Below are 17,389 nucleotides of genomic sequence, written 5' to 3' on the forward strand. Positions count from 1 at the left end.
ATCAAGTTAGAGCAAGTAAGCATTTTTCTTTTTTACTGGAGGAATAGTGACAGAACTCCTTAGACAAAGGGAGCCACAATGCAAATGCTAACTGTACAACTGGATCCTTATAAGCAGCCCCTTGCCTTAAATACTTGTTTGTCCCTGTCATACCAATCACAATGTATGAGACTTCTGTTTTGTGACTGCACAATAAAAGAAAAGGAGAGATTGTGGATTCTGGAAGCTGGGCAAAGTTCAGGAGCCTTTTGACCACAAAGTGGAAAACCCCAAAGAATGAGTACCAAGAGTGTTCTGACACAACGGACATACTTTGGAAGCACCTGGCAGGTTCTTTTTGGTTCCTCTTCTCCTCTCGGGCGTGACAGCAGGCAGCTCTGGGTGTCAGCATGCTCTGCTGCCCACCGAGCCTCTGCCAGCCGCTGGCTTTCCTTCAACTCCAGAATTGTTTTCTGCTGTTCCTGGAGTTTCTTCTTCTGCTTTTCAATCAGCTGTTGCTGGAAGATATGGCGGTTGTGGAAATGACCCATGCAAATAGGTTCTGCTTTCTGGCTGCTGGTTCTGAGCTTCTCGTTGCTGCCAGGCCGTTGGGAGGGCTCAACGTCTAGGGTCTCGAGCGGCTTATCGTCAGATGTATCCAGACGGACATTCTGGAGGGGAACCTGCAAGACACTCTTTGCTGATCTTCCCAGGTCAGGGCTAGACATACAACCACTGCTCCCTGAGGCAGGCTTTTCCCACAAAGAGGGCACGGCAGCCACCTAAGAGAGAAGGAACGTGTTACAGCTCAGCTATTTAAAGGACTGTGCTGATGAGACCCAATCCACCTACTGAGCACTGTTTTGTTCAATGGCATAACTGCCCTGCAACCCGGCCAGAGGCCACCAGCCTTAGTCCTGCGCATCACTCTTAGAACGTGCACTGCTGCTCACCACAAAAGCTGGGTAGGAGAGTGGGTTCAGCTGAATAAACCACTACCACGGTTAGGATATTTGTAATCAGAAAAATGTACTCTTAGAAATATCTCATTTGGACAGATCATTTGTGAATTATGCAAGGTTACTCCAGATATATATTATACAGGAGTTTAATCTGCATGAATTGACTCTGAATTCTGCAGGAAGCTGAAAATATTGTGGCAAAGGATAGAGTCTTTCTCAAGAATGTCTGAAAACTAAGGAATAATTACAAATCAGTAATAGCTCTTTAATGGTAATAATAGCTCTTTAATAACACTTCTTTCAATGCATCTCTTGCCACCAGTAAACTAATCACAGGGTACTTGTCTATTTCAGGATCAAAGCCTGGATTAAAGTTTACCATCTTCAGCTATTCCCAGACAATCTATTTGTGGGAAATATTTGTAAGCCCAAGATCACTGGGCAAATATCTGCAGTACATAAGAATAATGCTATCTAATTATATTTTGTATTAGTATATGGCTTAACAGTTTTCAAGTCTTCATCATGCAAGTCTCATTCAACAGACTGAGGTATCACACTCAATTACAAATTCTATACGAGGGGGAAAGAAACAGAATTCTTAATCAGAAAAACTTATCCTGGCTAAAATAATGTCACAGTTAAAATATCTCTTCTAGAATGGTTTGATTCCACGGACTAAGGTCTGGTAAGTTTTTAATTCTGCCATCTGCAGTGGTGCAAAGAGAAAAATACTGTGAACTACCTTATATCTTAGAAGTTTTTCGCTCTAACAGGGTGCCATACTTGGGAACTCAAAGATGTTTTTCATGATGATGGAAATACTGTCTATAGACTCAGCCAAAGTAAAAGATGTGATATATGGAAACTCTGAAATGTTAAATACTTTAAAAAATAGCCTTCTATTTCACAAATGTCAGTGGACATTTATTCATGAGAACACCTGCTTAAGCAATTTAGCATCAAGCAGTGTATATGTTTTAGGCCCTTTTAAATTCTGTGGTAATGATACATTATTAACCTAGCAAGACTATATAAAAGCCTTTTGAATACAGCAACAAGATTTCTTTTGGATCATGGTAACTTTTTAAGGTTACAATAAGAGAATGAAAGAAAAGCTTAATGGTACAAATTGTACTTAGTATAACAGGATTGAACAGCTTGAGTTAATTGGAGAAAACCACCTATTAGCTAACTGATAATTAAAAAAAATTCAAGATAGAATATATGTGTGCATGGTACATGAGTTTCTGTGACTGTATAATTAATGAGCATCTAACTATAGATTTTATATATTCATTTGTTTACTTTATATTATATGCTCTGGACAAGATTAGAGTTTAATAACCTACAGAGTCTTAGTATAGCCTTTTATTTTCATTTGCTCTATTTTTTACAATATTATCCTTTCTTGATAAAATCTTTTGTTCTTGATTTCAGAGATTTGGAGCCTTTTTTCTTGATTCTACATTATATATATGTGTATCTATCTAATATATATATATATAGACAGAGTAATTTTTCTGGTTTATGCAGATAACAAAAGATTTTCTGCTTACTTTTTTCCATTTAAAAATAACAGTGGAACTTTGTTAAGTAAAAGGTTTCAGACAGATTTTTCCTAAGATAGAAGATTATCTTGGGTCTCAATGGAAACAAGGTTATCTAACTGACATAAAGAAGGATAAATTGCCTATGGGAAGGGACCAAATGTTATGTAAGTCCAAAGAAGTATCCTCATGATCCCCCTTTGCTGAGAGACTAGGCTTAAATTAAAACCAGCCTACTTGCTGGCAGTACTCAGAATAAAAACCAACGCTGGGGACCCTCCAGTGCCCAGTTTAACTTCACACATCTGAGTTAGGTACTAGCAGTACCATGTGGAGGGATGGAAGGGGCCTGGGGTGGAGGTGAGGGGGCAGAGGACCTTCTCCAAAAGGCTTTTCAAACATGCCAAATGCAATTATGAAAGAAAAAACATAGAACTGTCTGTATAAAAATGTGTATAATACCCCAAACCATAAATTAACCAAAAAGACAAAACAAAATGAAAAAATTATAAAGTATATAATAAGTCAATAGTCTTAAAAATATAAAGAACTCCTATAAATAAGAAAAAGATAAATATTCAAGTAGAAAAATGTACAAAAGGCATGATGAGACAAGTCATTATTCATCTTTCCATACCCATTTTCAGATATATACATGATATATGTAAATGGCCAATATTAAAGTGTTTAACCTCACTAGTAATAAGAAAAAGTAAATGTCGAAGCAATAATAATATGAAAAACATTCTACCTGTCAACTTGGCAAAAATGATAAATATGTTATCAGGCAGGAAAACAGGCACTTCTTTGGTACAACCTTTCTGGAAGGGCAATTTGGTATAAGTTCTTAAAATATACACTCTATTTTTAGGTATTTATCCTAAGAGAAGCCTTATGGATGGGTGCAAAGACGTAGTTACTTATTCACTAAAGCTTTGTTTGTAATAGTGACAAACTGGAAACAACTTAAATGTCCAGCAACAGAGAAGGAGGTACACAGATTCTAGCTTGTGGTTCATGACAGAATATCACGCAGCCATTAAAAAGGGTGGCGCTGGATGGCTGTCCTTAACCAGGAGTTATTCATCAGGTTCACCTATGGAACTTTAAAAAAAAATATGGTGCCCCCCACCCAGAAATTGATATAGTAGGTCTGATTCTGTAGTATACTGTCACCTGAGAACTACTGTTGCAGAAGTAGACTTAGTGACATAGAAAATTCTCATGTTATATTGCAGAAAATAATTTTAGACAAACAGAATAATTCGATTATTATTACAAAGAAAAATACACTCCTACCAAAGTTGGTATAGAGAGAACATATCTCAACACATTAAAGGCATTTACAACAAACCCACAGCCAACATGATACTCAATGGTGAAAAGCTGAAAGCCTTCCCAATAAATTCAGAAACAAGACAAAGATACCCACTCTCACTATTTCTATTCAAATTGTACTGTAAGTCCTAGCCACAGCAATCAACAAGAAAAAGAAGTAAAAAGTATCCAAATTGGAAGGGAAGAGGTAAAACTGTGTAGTTGTAGATGGCATGATTCTCTATACAGAGAATCCTAAAGATTCCACACAAAAACTATTGGAATAAATGAATTCAGCAAGGTAGCAGAATATAAGATTACTATATACAGAAATCTGTTGCATTTATTTACACTAATAATGAAATATCAGAAAGATACCCCTCCCCCCTGCCAAATCCCATTTAAAATCACATCAAAAAATATCTAGGAATAAACTTATTCAAGGAGGTGAAAGACCTATACTCTGAAAACTACAAAACACGGATAAAGGAAACTTAAGGTGATTCAAAGAAATGGAAAGATATCCCATCCTCTTGGATTGGAAGAATATTGTTAAAATGGCCATACTACCCAAAGCAATCTACAGATTTCATGCAATCCTATCAAAATACTCATGACACTTTTCACAGAACTAGAACAAATAATCCTAATATTTATATGGAATCACAGAAGACCCAGAATTGTCAAGCAGTCCTGAGGAAAAAGAACAAAGCTGGAGGCATAACCCTTCCAGACTTGAGACTGTACTACAAAGCTACAGTAATCAAAACAGCATGGTACTGGCACAAAAAGAGACATACAAATCAATGGAACAGAACAGAGAGCACAGAAATAAACCCACATACCTACAGTCAGTTAATCTATGACAAAAGAGGCAGCACATCCAATAGAGTAAAGAGTCTCTTAAGTACGTAGTGTTGGGAAAGCTAGACAGCTCCATGAAAATCAATGAGATTAGAACACTCCCTCACATTATATATAAAGATAAACTCAAAATGGCTTAAAGACTTAAACATAAGACACGACACCATAAAACTCCTAAAAAAGAACATAGGCAATTCTTGGACCTAAATCATAGCAGTATTTTCTTAGATCAGTTTCCCAAGGCAAAAGAAATAAAAGCAAAAATAAATAAATGGGACCTATTCAAACTTATAAGCTTTTGCGTAGCAAAGGAAACCATCAACAAAACAAAAAGACAACCTATGGAATGGGAGAAAATATTTGCAAATGATGCAACTGACAAGGGCTTAATTTCCAGAATATACAAACAGCTCACATAACTCAATAACAAAAAAACAAACAACCCAATCAAAAAACAGGCAGAAGACCTAAATAGACATGTCTCCTAAGAAGACAGACAGATGGCCAATAGGCCCATGAAAAGATGCTCAACATCACTATTAGAGAAATGCAAATCCAAACCACAATGAGGTATCATCTCTGGTCAGAGTGGCTATCATCAAAAAAATCTACAAATAAATGCTGGAGAGGCTGCGAAGAAGAAGGGAGTCCTCGTACACTGTTGGTGGGAATGTAAATTGGTTCAGCCACCATGGAAAACAGAATGGAGGTTTCTCAAAAAAACTAAAAATAAAGCTACCATATGATCTAGCAATCCCACTTCTGGGCATATAGCCAGAAAAAATGAAAACTAATTCAAAAAGACACTTGCACAATGTTCACTGCAGCACTATTTACAATAGCCAAGACATGGAAACAATCCAAGTGTCCATCAACACGCAATTGGTTTAAGAAGATATTACACACACACACACACACACACACACACACACACACACCCCAGAATATTACTCAGCCATAAAAAAGAATGCAATGTTGCCATTTGTAGCAACTTGGATGGACCAAGAGAATATTATACTAAGTGAAGTAAGACAGAAAAAAACATAATATCACTTATATGTGGAATCTAAAAAATGATACAAATGAATCTATATACAAAACAGAAATAGCCTCACAGTCACAGAAAACAAACTTATGATTCTCAAAGGGGAAAGGGAGAGGGGGTGGTAATAAATTAGGAGTATGGGATTAACAGATACAAACTACTATATATAAAACAAATAAGCAACAAGGATTTACTGCATAGCACAGGGAACTATATTCCATATTTTGTAATAACTTATAATGGGAAATAATCTGAAATATATATGTATGTGTGTGTGTGTGTATGTGTGTGTATATATATATAAAACTGAATCACTTTCCTGTACATCTGAAACACAATATTGTAAATAAGCTATACTTCAATTTAAAAAAAAGAATATGACAAATAAATGGACTTCCTTTTCCTGTCTTATATCAAATTAGATACCCAATGACTTGACTGAAGAAAATGTAAAAGCTAAATACAATAAAAAGAGAAAAACCTGCATATGCCTGAATAGAGAAAAGACCAGATGGCTACATTTCAACGTGTTTTTGGCGGTATCTCTAAATGATGGAATTATTGCCTATTTTTCTTTTTTTCCTGTCATTTTCTCCTACCAAATTGCTACAATTAATACATACGATTTTTCTTATTAAGAAAATAAAAACTTAAATATTCCCCTCTTATAAATCACAAGCTTATTTAGACAGGAAATGCCTGATGATCAAGTAAGAGGCTTTCAAGAGTGGTAAACAATGCTTTACATATCTGTTCCTGAAGGAATCTTTCACTTAGCTGTTTTAAATTCCCTCTCTATATTACATTACTACCAAGTTTCAACTATACCAAAGTTTATGTGGGATTATAAAAGAAGACTCAGTTCAAGAAAATCAGCACTGACTGAAAGGTAACATCTGTGTACTGTAGCAGCTCTCATCTTTTGGATAGCCCAGGCCAGGCGACCTGACAACAGCTAACATACCCCAGGCTACACAAGTGTAAAACTCAAATGCAAGTGTTCAATAAACAGAAAGGCTAAGCAAAGGAAAAGCAATGCACCTCTCCATTTCTAGGTGGCTCCTCCACGGCTGCTGCTTCCTCAAGTAGACTGGTGCCTGATGACACGTTTACACTGAGTTTCCCTAGTGATGCTGCCTTCAGCAACTCGTTCATTTTCTTCCTAGTTTCCTCCTTTGTTACAGCCAGCTCTCTCTTCAGGATCTCTGCACGATGCCAATGCTGCCATTCTGTGAAGTGGCGCTGGAGAACTTGTTTCCGGTTATACTCAGCGGCCAGTTGTTGTTTTCTAAGCAACAAAGCGCTTCCATTAAAAAAAAAAGAAGTCATTTACAGCTTTTTAGTTGATAATATAAATGAAACACAAGTCCAAAGGAGTACCAGAAATGCTCCATCTTAACTCCAGCTTATCCCTTTTTTTTTTTTAAGCTCAGAGGAATCGTTTTATAAAATTCCCTAATGCAAAGGGTCTGCTCATAGAAGGCATTGGCACCTCAAGGCATTGCCTCAGAAGGAGTGACTGTTTTGGTCTATCACATCACAAAGGCATATTAAAATGTTTGATTACCATAAAACAGTTTCTGAGAGCTTTTAGAGGGGAAGGAGCAGAAATAATAGGTATACAGACAACTACTCTTAAAAATATGAATGCATGAGGGAGACATTCAGCTATACTTGCAAATTAAGGAAGACAAAGGTTTGCAAGAAAAAGAAAGGAATGAAAATTAATTACTGACAATTCACTTGTTAAGTAAGTATAAGACTTATACAAATCAACATGAAATTATGAGGGTAGATTTTTCAAAGAAGGACTTCATCAGAGAAAGAATCTCTAAAGAGAAGAACTCATTTACCAAAGCCACAAACTGAATGAATGAAGGACTGCCTTATGAAGATACTAAACACTAGAAATGTGAGAAGAACATACACAAGGCACTTGCTCTCACGGAACTCAATCACAGTCTAGTAGGCAATCTGGTTCACTTTCTTCCTAAGGAAGACCCCCTTTTGATTCCTGGAAATTTCATGATGTTAGGGGACATGACTGATTATCGAGCTGGGAACAACCTGCTACATTCCCCTCCTGAAGGGACTCTCCATTAGGAGATTTTTGTGGTACCAGCTGAGAATTCAAGAGTAGACGTCTCTGAGATCATTCTGTAAGTGGATGATTATCATCTCTGAAGAAGTGAGCAGTAGAGCTTGGAACTTATGTCACATCAGGGGTCAGTTTTGAGGTTTAAAGTCTAATATTGTTTAGACACCTACTTGATTTTATCTTGTAAAGGTGACTTGAATAAGTTCTCTATAACACTATTTGCATATCCATTTCTGTTCAACATATGTAATTCTTAGCTCATGAAATTTTGAGGATCATATAAAAAATTACAACGTTCTTAAGTCAATAAGTCAGGAGAACATTTCTACAATTCTTAAAAGCTTAAGTGACTTTTAAACCCTTTTTGAGTGGCACTTACAGTAAAAAAAAAAAAGTACTACTCTATGGCTGAATATAAGTTTATATGGGTATCTGTGTGTGTGTATGAAACAAAAGTATATATAATTGAAACAAAAGTTTCACCAAACAGTGTTTACCCTTACTACCAGAGATGTACTCTGATATGTCTTTTCTAATCTATTTTATTTTTTAAAAAATACACCTCATCTTGAGCCTGATTTTAGGATCCGTTAATGAGTTAAAACCCTTAAGTTGAAAGAGGCTACTCTGGAGTCACAGAATTTAACCTATGTCAGAGGAGATGGGTGAAACAATTAGTGAGAGTAGTGTCAACTGAAATAATGAAATTCAGGATAAACACTAGGAGCAATTCTGCCAACAGTATACCTCATTATATATAAGTGCTTCTTTCTAATGCAATGATAGGTACTCAATAAATACTTGGTGATTGACTGATGGTTTTTATAATAAAAACACAATATAGGCGGTAATTAACATTTATATATAATATTTTACTTTGATGGAGAAAAAGAAAGTATCTGAGACTGAACAACCTTAAAATAAAAATTTTAGAAGAAACAGAACAATAATCAGGTAGCAATGCAAGTAAGAACAAAGCTCCAAAAATATCAATGTTTAAATGGTGAAACAAACAAAAAAGCCCTACAGCATTTTACTCAAGTAAGTGGAAATCATAAATTTCCACAGGCTAGAAGATGTATGTTGCTCTGTCTGATTAATGTGAAATTTGATTTATATCAATCTGCTTAGGAAGAAGGAGTATGAAATTTACCGGATGTGTTAATTTCATGTTTTCACAGCGTAAACAGCCAAAAGATGCACTGGGGTTTTGACTGTCAAGGAGAGGATTATTTGGACAGTATGAAAAGAGAAAAATATTTCTGTAAATATAACAAGAAGACTAAACAGTTAAAAAAAATGTATGTTCATCATCGAGGTTAGAGCCCTCTCTATAATGATTACGTAGGGGATTTGAAGATGTGCATAAGATACCTATGTTTGTGGGAAGGGTAGAAACACAGAAGTTAGGGATCCAGAGACAAGACTGGTTGTACTCCTGCTCCTTTGCAGTACACTTCAGCAGAGTGGCAATATTCCAGATAAGCCAGCTTCTGCACTTTTTAAATGATGGCACTAAAAACATACATAATTCTGAAAGTGAAAAACCACTTAAAATTTCTTAAAAGCTCAGACATGATTTACTTGGGTATGCTAACCCAAGGAAATGGTTCCACAGTTCTCACATAATCATAAAATGAAGAACAGTGTTCCTTTATGGAAAACATCCTGCCCTAGTATGTTTCCAAGCTGAAATCGGGGAATTTCTGGCAAGAATATATAAATTGATCATTACAATGCAGAGAAAGGCAGCCTCTAAAGAACTAAGACTATAAAATATAATAGGTTTAAATAGGAATTTAAATATTAACCATGCTGCTTAGACTTAACACCTCAAATGGTACTTAGTTACTGATGTACATTCTAAAACACAGTAGTCAGAAGAACACTAACTAGGTACGGGACACTGGGCAAGCAACCGAAAGTTTCTAAGATAACTCCTCATTAACGGTGTCACCCTAACAACAACAACAAGCCTATCCTACAGGATTTTGTTTTTAAAGATGTAATTAAATTAAAAAAGAAGCATGAAGTATAAAACAAATTCATGTGTAAGGCAATAACACTATCTTAGGACAAGATTACTAGATATCTAAAAAGGGTCTTGAGTTTTTTAAAAGGAACTGAGAAATGATAAATAACCACATACGAGTGATCTTATTGAATGCTGAAATCTGATGCAGGACATAAAAATAGCAATGATGCAAACAGCTGCATTTGGGATGAGCAGGTTCAGCAGGAATAGTAATGAATAAGTTAATAATGCATTCAGTAATGCACCAGGTAGCTCCCAGGGAAAAAGTGGAAGATCACACAATTCTGTTTGAAAGAGTTTTAATAAAGTGAGTCGCCAATGCAAGAATGGTCCTCCTGCCTCTCTGGTAGACATAACAGGAGCTTTATCAGCTTTAGATGTCATGCATTTCTAGACTCTCTCTTGGGTACCCAGGTGAGCACAGAGGGAAGAACAGTCAAACATGACTGCCCTAAAGCATGCTGAAATCAGGAGTGCTAGGAATGGGGACTATCTGATAGTCCCTTTCAATTCAGCCTCCCCACCTCTAGGCTAGCCAGGTGAGTCCACATATGTGCTGGTTTACCAGTTTTCCCTCTAACTGAAAAAAATGCTGTCTTCCATTTAGTGATGATCTGTCACTCTCAGAAGATGGGACCTAAGAATTTCTATTTTTAAAAAGTTGTTTGGAAGACTGTAAAGTATGATAGCCAAGTCTATGTCACCCTTAAGTTTCTATCCTACTGTGCCTTCTGTTGCAATTATTTTTAATATTTGGGTATAATTTTTGACTTCTCCAGTTAGATTAAAAACTCCTAGAAGGCAGGAATGTTTAATAACTTTTTTAGTCCCCCTGCAGGTACTTAAGAAAGAGTCTAGTACATCGTAAGCATCAGTAAAGCTGACTGACTGAATGAATATATGCTATCAAACAGAACAAATGAATGAGTGGATGAATGAATGCCACAGTTTGAGGGATGTCAAAGGGCTGGTTTTTCCCCTGGCCTGCCACAGTACCTTCAAATTCCCATCACCTGCATCTTGGGCACTGCTTCCAGAAAATGCCTATTAAAGTATAACTTTCTTGGGAGGGTTAACATCAATTGAGTATTATAGAGACAGAGTGTAAGGGGCCACACGGACACAGGGAAGAGCTAAAAGTATGTTCCAGGGAAGACTCAAAACACTGGTTCAAGAGAGGGCAGGACTGAGGACAGTGCAGAGGTTAATAAGGGAAGGACAGAGATGCTTCCCAGGAAAAGAACTGAGAAATCAGGGAAGTAGGCTCAGGAAGGGCAGGTGGAGGATGCTGAAAACAAACCCTGCTTCTTCCCAGTTTGTCTAGGGCTGGCTGTAAACTGAGAGAGGAGGAATGGAAGACCTGGAGCCAACTTGCAAAAGTGAATATGCTAAAGAAATTAAAAATACAGTTCAAATTCCAATACCACCATGTCCAAAGGTCTGACTTAGCATGTGTACCAGAATTTGATTGTATTACCTTAGTGAGTGGATCCTTAGTTTAAGAGTCTGGGAATATCTGTCAACATTGCAATTGTATTACAATATTGTACTGAACTTTTATAACACTATTACCAAAACTACTTTAAAAAGAAAAGAGACAAGAAGGAGGGAGGGTATAGCTCAGTGGTAGAGAGTGTGCTTAGCATGCACGAGGTCCTGAGTTCAATCTCCAGTACCTCCATTAAAAAATTATAAACAAACAAACAAACCTAATGACCTCCTCCCAAAAAAATTAAAAAGAAAGAAAGAAAAATAAAAGACAAAAATTCCTATTAGGGAAAGCAAGGTGCATTTTTCAGAATAAAGAGATGGATGAGCCCTTGGGGTGGAGGTGAGGCTCTGAGCACAGGCTCAGTAAGAAAAGATGGTGGCTAAGTTATGACTAAGAAGAAAAGAGGGATCTCTTTTGATCCAAAGAGATACTGGGAAGAACAAAAAGGAAAGAAGGAAAAGAAAGAATCCCAAAAAGGCTGGGCCTTGCATGGGGGACAGGCCAGTAAGAGGAAAGCCCAGGTGGCAAAAGCAAATGTGGATGCAAGAGCTGGAGGGTAAGGACACAGCTGACATCTGAGAAACAGACATAGCAAATGTCTTCCATGTCCAGGTGGATGGGCCAAAGAACCACCTATGTTTTGTCAATCTGGTAAGAGTTTAGTTTCTACAATGAGTAACCCATTATAATAAATACTCTGTATCTCTTGAGCTCACTATTTAGAAAAAAAAATGCTTGAAAACGTTGAGTTAAACTGCAGGGGAGGAAGTAACTGAGCTCTTCATTCATCCACTGACTCACCCCTTATTTAACAAATATGTATTCAGCGTCCACAGAGGAACTGGGAGAAACTCCTATGCGCTTGGTGAAGAGAGTCCCAACTCTCCTGACACCCTCAGTCCCACTGACATTTCTTGTCTTTCTGCTTATAGTAGCTACGTTTGAGCTTTTTTCTCCACCTCTACTACCCTAACCTTCTTTGAACAAAATCACCCAACAATTTCCTAAAACTGTCTGCTCTAGAACAAAAAACAACATGCAGAGAGTCAGGGATTTGTAGGAAAGCAGCATCAAGGACAGTTTGTATCTAATACCTCCTTTCTTCTCATATATTTCTAGCATGACTTGTCATTTGTTAATTACTGTTCTCATTTTACATCTGTAACCATCTGAAGTCAGCTGCAATGTAACTGAAAACCATGGTTGTCTTAGGGAGCCATCACCTAGATGCCATTTAACTAGCAGCAGCATGGAGTAGGAAAAAGCACCTGACTCAGAATCAAAAGCACCAGGCTCTAGTCCTGGACTGGCTACTGCATGACCCTGAGAGAGCTGTTTACCTTTTCTGTGCCTTACTTTTATCATCTGTAAAGTGAGGAGCTGGATCAGATGCTCCTTGAGGTGCTTTCCTGCTTTAAGAATTTTCTGCTATAAAGTTTTATAGTAAAAAAAAAATATTATAAGTTAAATATTTTCTAACTCTGACAGTTAAAAAAATGTAGTACCCATTCTGAGCATTTAAAAATAGACACGTGAAAATAATTCACAGATATGAGACAAGAAGTTCTCAGAGGATCTTTAAAAAAAATTGGCACATAATGCTATTATGAAATCCTCACTTAGTGCTTTTATATTTAAATAGTTTAGTTGGAATGGAATCTCACATTCTTCAGATTTTTCTTCCAGCATGTAAATTTCCTAGACCACTTTTAACATGTCAGTTTCCACTCCCTTCATGCCCTCACTCATGATGCTTCTCCTTTCCAACACCTCCAATTTCTCTTCTTTATTCAACAAATCCAGCGTTCAGCAAGCTATCACCCCAAGTTCTTAGATCAATCACTAGGCCCTGAGAATTTAGAAACAAATTTTGAAAGAGCTTTTTTTTCCCCACTGAAGATTTCCTCCAGCATACTTGAAGAAAGGAAAAATTATCTAGGTCACCCTCCTGCTTAAAAATCTTTAGAAATTCACCTTTATTTACCAAAAAATGCTTCAACTCCCTATTCCAGCATCCAAGGCCCTTCACAAGTTGATGAACGTGACAACTATATGTTTGATGCTTTCCAGCCACACTTCGTACCATCACCTCGTTTCCCCATTTCTACCTAGAACATCCTACTTACTGTGCAGAGCCTGGCTCAAGACCCATCATCTTCTTTTTTTTTTTTTTTTTAAATTTTTTTTTTTTTTGTTGGCGGGGAGGGCAGATAATTAGGTTTATTTATTTTTTTAGAGGGGGTACTGGTGATTGAACTCAGGACCTCATGCATGCTTAGCATGCACTCTACCACTTGAGCTATACCCTCCCCCAAGACCCATCTTCTTGATAAAGCCTTTCCTGGCACTCTGTAGGAGCCTCCTCAGTTACTTCCCTCTACAAAGTTCTCAGCAGCAGCAGAGATGCATTGTGAAGTTTGTAATGCTAATCCATACCTGTACTGTTTCTAGATCTTGTTTTCCCCACAAAACTTAAGTTCTTTGAGGACAAGGGACCATGTGTCAGGCTCCTATGTATCCTCCCCAGGGCTGTCACAGGGATGCACAACTCCAGGGGGCACCATTCCCTCCTACATAGCAATGCTTTCACATACTACTCATTCAATTTTTCACCCAGGATGAATAACAGACGTGCTGGCAGAGAAGTGATTAAACAGAAGAATACGAACCACTCTCCACCCTCTTCCCACCACTAAACAAATGGTTCCTTCCACCTTCAATGATTTTGGTTCAAGAATGCAAAGTTGAACTTGGGAATGAAAAGAAAATGTATTTAATTTGAAGATATTTGAAGACAAATTCTGTGTAATTCACAAGCATTAGAGAAAGCTGATACAAAGGTGTCAAAAACCTCTAAATAAGGTGTGGAACAAAAAATGGGGGAATGGGAGAAGTCATTCTTACAGGTCTGCCTTCCCAGATGGATGTTCCTTGTGTCCCAATTAACTCTCTATGTGCAGACAGTGATTTTTATCAATGAGAATTACTGGAATATAAACCAAATTCTGTCTTCTAAAATGTAAGATGGTCCAGGGTGCAATGCTACTACATCAAAGGACAAGGAAAAAAGGAAACAAGTATGCACATTGGTATATTTTAATCAAATAATTTTTGCTTACAATTTTCAGTTAAATTTTTCTAGTTTGGGAGTAACAGAGAAAAACAGTGATGATCATATTTCATAAGTGGATGAGATGATTCCAGGGAACAGTATTTTTAATTTACTGTTAAAAAATATTTTATTTATTAATTTTTTTGTTTTTGTTTTGGGGGGAGGTAATTAGGTTTATTTATTTACTTATTTATTTTCATGGAGGTACTGGGGATTGAACCCAGGACCTCTGCATGCTAAGCATGCACTCTACCACTGAGCTATACCCTCATCCCCAGTAAACAGTATTTTTAGAATGTATTTCTGTATTCTTCAGGACGAAAGACATCCTAGACAAACATACTAGAAGGATTTTCATGGTATAAATAATAGTACCTGTTTTCTTCCCTAAGGTCATTTTCCATGGCTTGAGTCTCCCGCCCTAACTTCTGGGACCTTGTGTAGTCTCTCCAGGCCCGCAGGACCTTCAGTTGAAACTTCCAGTCAGACAGGGTCCCAGCTTTCCCCAGCTTAATTCTATGATCAAGAATCAGCTTGTGCCAGGCAGAGAAATACCGTTTTTGACACTGCAATGGAAACATTTGGAAAATCACTACTGATTAGTGTTTCTAATATTTACTAACGAGAACCCTTTCCTCAGATTTTTCCTTCACACTTTTTCTAACAAATGTAGGAACTGTTGTCTTGATGGAAGGGGAACAAAGCATAATTCTTTTATGTTAATAATGACAAGAAATATTCAAGTTATGCAACTAAGGCACCTCATGACTTAAACTAAAATACTTAATTCTCATTGTAAGGCACCAGTCCTATGGGAAGCTAGAGTAATCATCACATCTAAGATCTAAGTGAAGAGGCTTGTGTGAGAGGCTTGAAAGGCCTGCTTCCAACAGAACTCTCCTACCAGGTTGTCCTGGAGTTTAAAATACCAACGATTTAATTCATTCCTGTAATTAACACCACTGATGTCCTGCACAAAGGAACACGGGCGATCCCATAGGATGGAATGGGGTTTCTGGTCCCTGGGAACAAGACAGCTAGAAACAGCTTCAGCTGGGCCACCAATGACCATGTCAGGGCTTTTGTGAATAGTACCAGAGAAACCAGATACTCAGGCTGCTTGTGATCTTGCACTATGTGCATCTGGCAACATATCAGACAAGGTCTACTGACCTTAAGGATGTCCCCAGAGAAGTACTTACGGTCCTGGTCTAAGAAAATCTCTTGAGCTCTAGGCCTTGACTAGATCTTCTATCTTCACAGCAAACTTTATGTTACTACTACATCCAATTACTTTCAGCTCTTGGCCTTTCACCAGCCAAACTGTTTCATACTTCTGTCTGTGGTCATACTAATTTCTCTGTCCTTCTCTGCCCTCTCTCTGCCTACTTCAGGAGGCACCTGTCTCAGGAAGCCCTCCTTTTACCAATCACTCTCCCCAAATGTTGGTGCCATTCTACTGTGTTCCCAGAGGAATCTACACTTTTGGTCAAAACACTCATCACACTGTATTATAATCACCTGTTTACTAGTTTCCACAAGACTGTGAGCCTCCAGAAGGAGGGACTGGGTCCCATAAATGGGCATGGTAGATCTGAGAGTGGTACCAAGGGTGGGGAGCACTAAAACGGAACGTAACCTCAAAGGAGGTGACTCCGCGGGAGATACAGGAGATGCCTGCTGACCAGCTTCAAGAACTTGGTAGCCATACCAAGGTCAGCCCAATTTACTGTTTCTTTCTCTTTAAAAATACTTATCTTTCACAATTTCAGCATTAGTAAGCACCCACCACTGTGTCTGAATTTCAGAATTCTGAATAAAGTTGCTTAAGAGATCATTTCTACTTTTGAGAGGTTATAAGGAGAGAGAATATACAAATTAAAAGACCAATGACATACGGAAGCATATGTTAGAATTCTTAGAAATAGCCCATTTGGCCTGAAATCTTCTCTACATGAGAATCCAATTATACTCTCATTTAGACAAACTACAAAATCTTATTTTTTATAATTTTCCATTAGGAGAAACCATGGTAGTCTTTAAAAAGCCTTCATTCCCCTTTCATTGTGTCAAATGAGGGCACATTTTCTAGGCCTTCACCTTAGATCCCACGAAGGGAAAGGAGGGAGAAAGGAAGAAAGGGAGGGCAAAAGGGGGAAGAGAGGAATGGATGAAGAGAGATTTGCTGAACATAAGGTATGCCTTCAGTCATAACAAGGAAAAGACACACAGCTGCCTGGCTGAGGGGGTATGCCTTCTGCATTATTATCTGCTTATCTATCCCACAAAATACAGCATGAAAAAAAATAGTGTTTACTTGTGCACCACAGTCAAAAGAAAATATCCTGTATCTATTTACCAGATTCATTTAAGAGGTTTCTCTTAAATGGCTTGATGAAATAGTCTAGGAATAGCTAGTAATCTCTAATGTTAACTCCTGGAATATTTCTAATGATGTAACAGTACAAACATAATCCACCTTGACAATAATAGCACTACTAATGGTGTCTTTCTTGGATTTCTACGTTCTTTTTCTCTGTAAAGTTCAAAGCACCTCATGTATATTGTTTTATTAATTCATAGACCATCATTACAAAACAGAGAGACTGCAGATATAACTATGATTTACCTTACCAAGTTAAACTTCAAATAGAGAAGGGTTAAGGATTAAATTCACAAAGTAAAGAATTAGTAGTACACCTAATGCTAAAACTGAAGCATTCTGGCATCCTGATGACCCTTATCTACTAGGACAAAGTCTCTTCTAAAGAGAAAGAGCAAATTATTTGCTTCTTTTATCCTGAAAGAGAAAGAATTTTATACATAACTTCCTAGAGTAGAAAAGCATTGCTGGAAAATATCTGAATTAAGAAGGAGAAAATATGAGCTTATAAAATGCTATAGTCAATATATTTCTTTAAAAATACTTAAGTTC

The 17,389-nt window shown here is 37.4% G+C and overlaps 1 protein-coding gene across 3 annotated transcripts in view; it reads right to left on the bottom strand.

The window, feature by feature from the left end:
* The window catches only part of CCDC191 (coiled-coil domain containing 191), an 81,530-nt gene that overhangs the window by 33,607 nt on the left and 30,534 nt on the right, over positions 1 to 17,389 (bottom strand). For 2 of the 3 annotated variants that reach the window (XM_045507165.2, XM_074363801.1), the window contains 3 exons: positions 14,830 to 15,020; positions 6,759 to 7,020; positions 313 to 761 (listed from right to left, as the gene is read on the bottom strand). In XM_045507165.2, coding sequence (XP_045363121.1) covers positions 313 to 761; positions 6,759 to 7,020; positions 14,830 to 15,020 — 902 coding nt within the window. The remainder of the gene's footprint in view (positions 1 to 312; positions 762 to 6,758; positions 7,021 to 14,829; positions 15,021 to 17,389) is intronic. The other variant, XM_010970819.3, reaches the window with a different exon arrangement.

This window comes from Camelus bactrianus, chromosome 1 (assembly GCF_048773025.1).
Source record: "Camelus bactrianus isolate YW-2024 breed Bactrian camel chromosome 1, ASM4877302v1, whole genome shotgun sequence".
NCBI lineage: Eukaryota > Metazoa > Chordata > Mammalia > Artiodactyla > Camelidae > Camelus > Camelus bactrianus.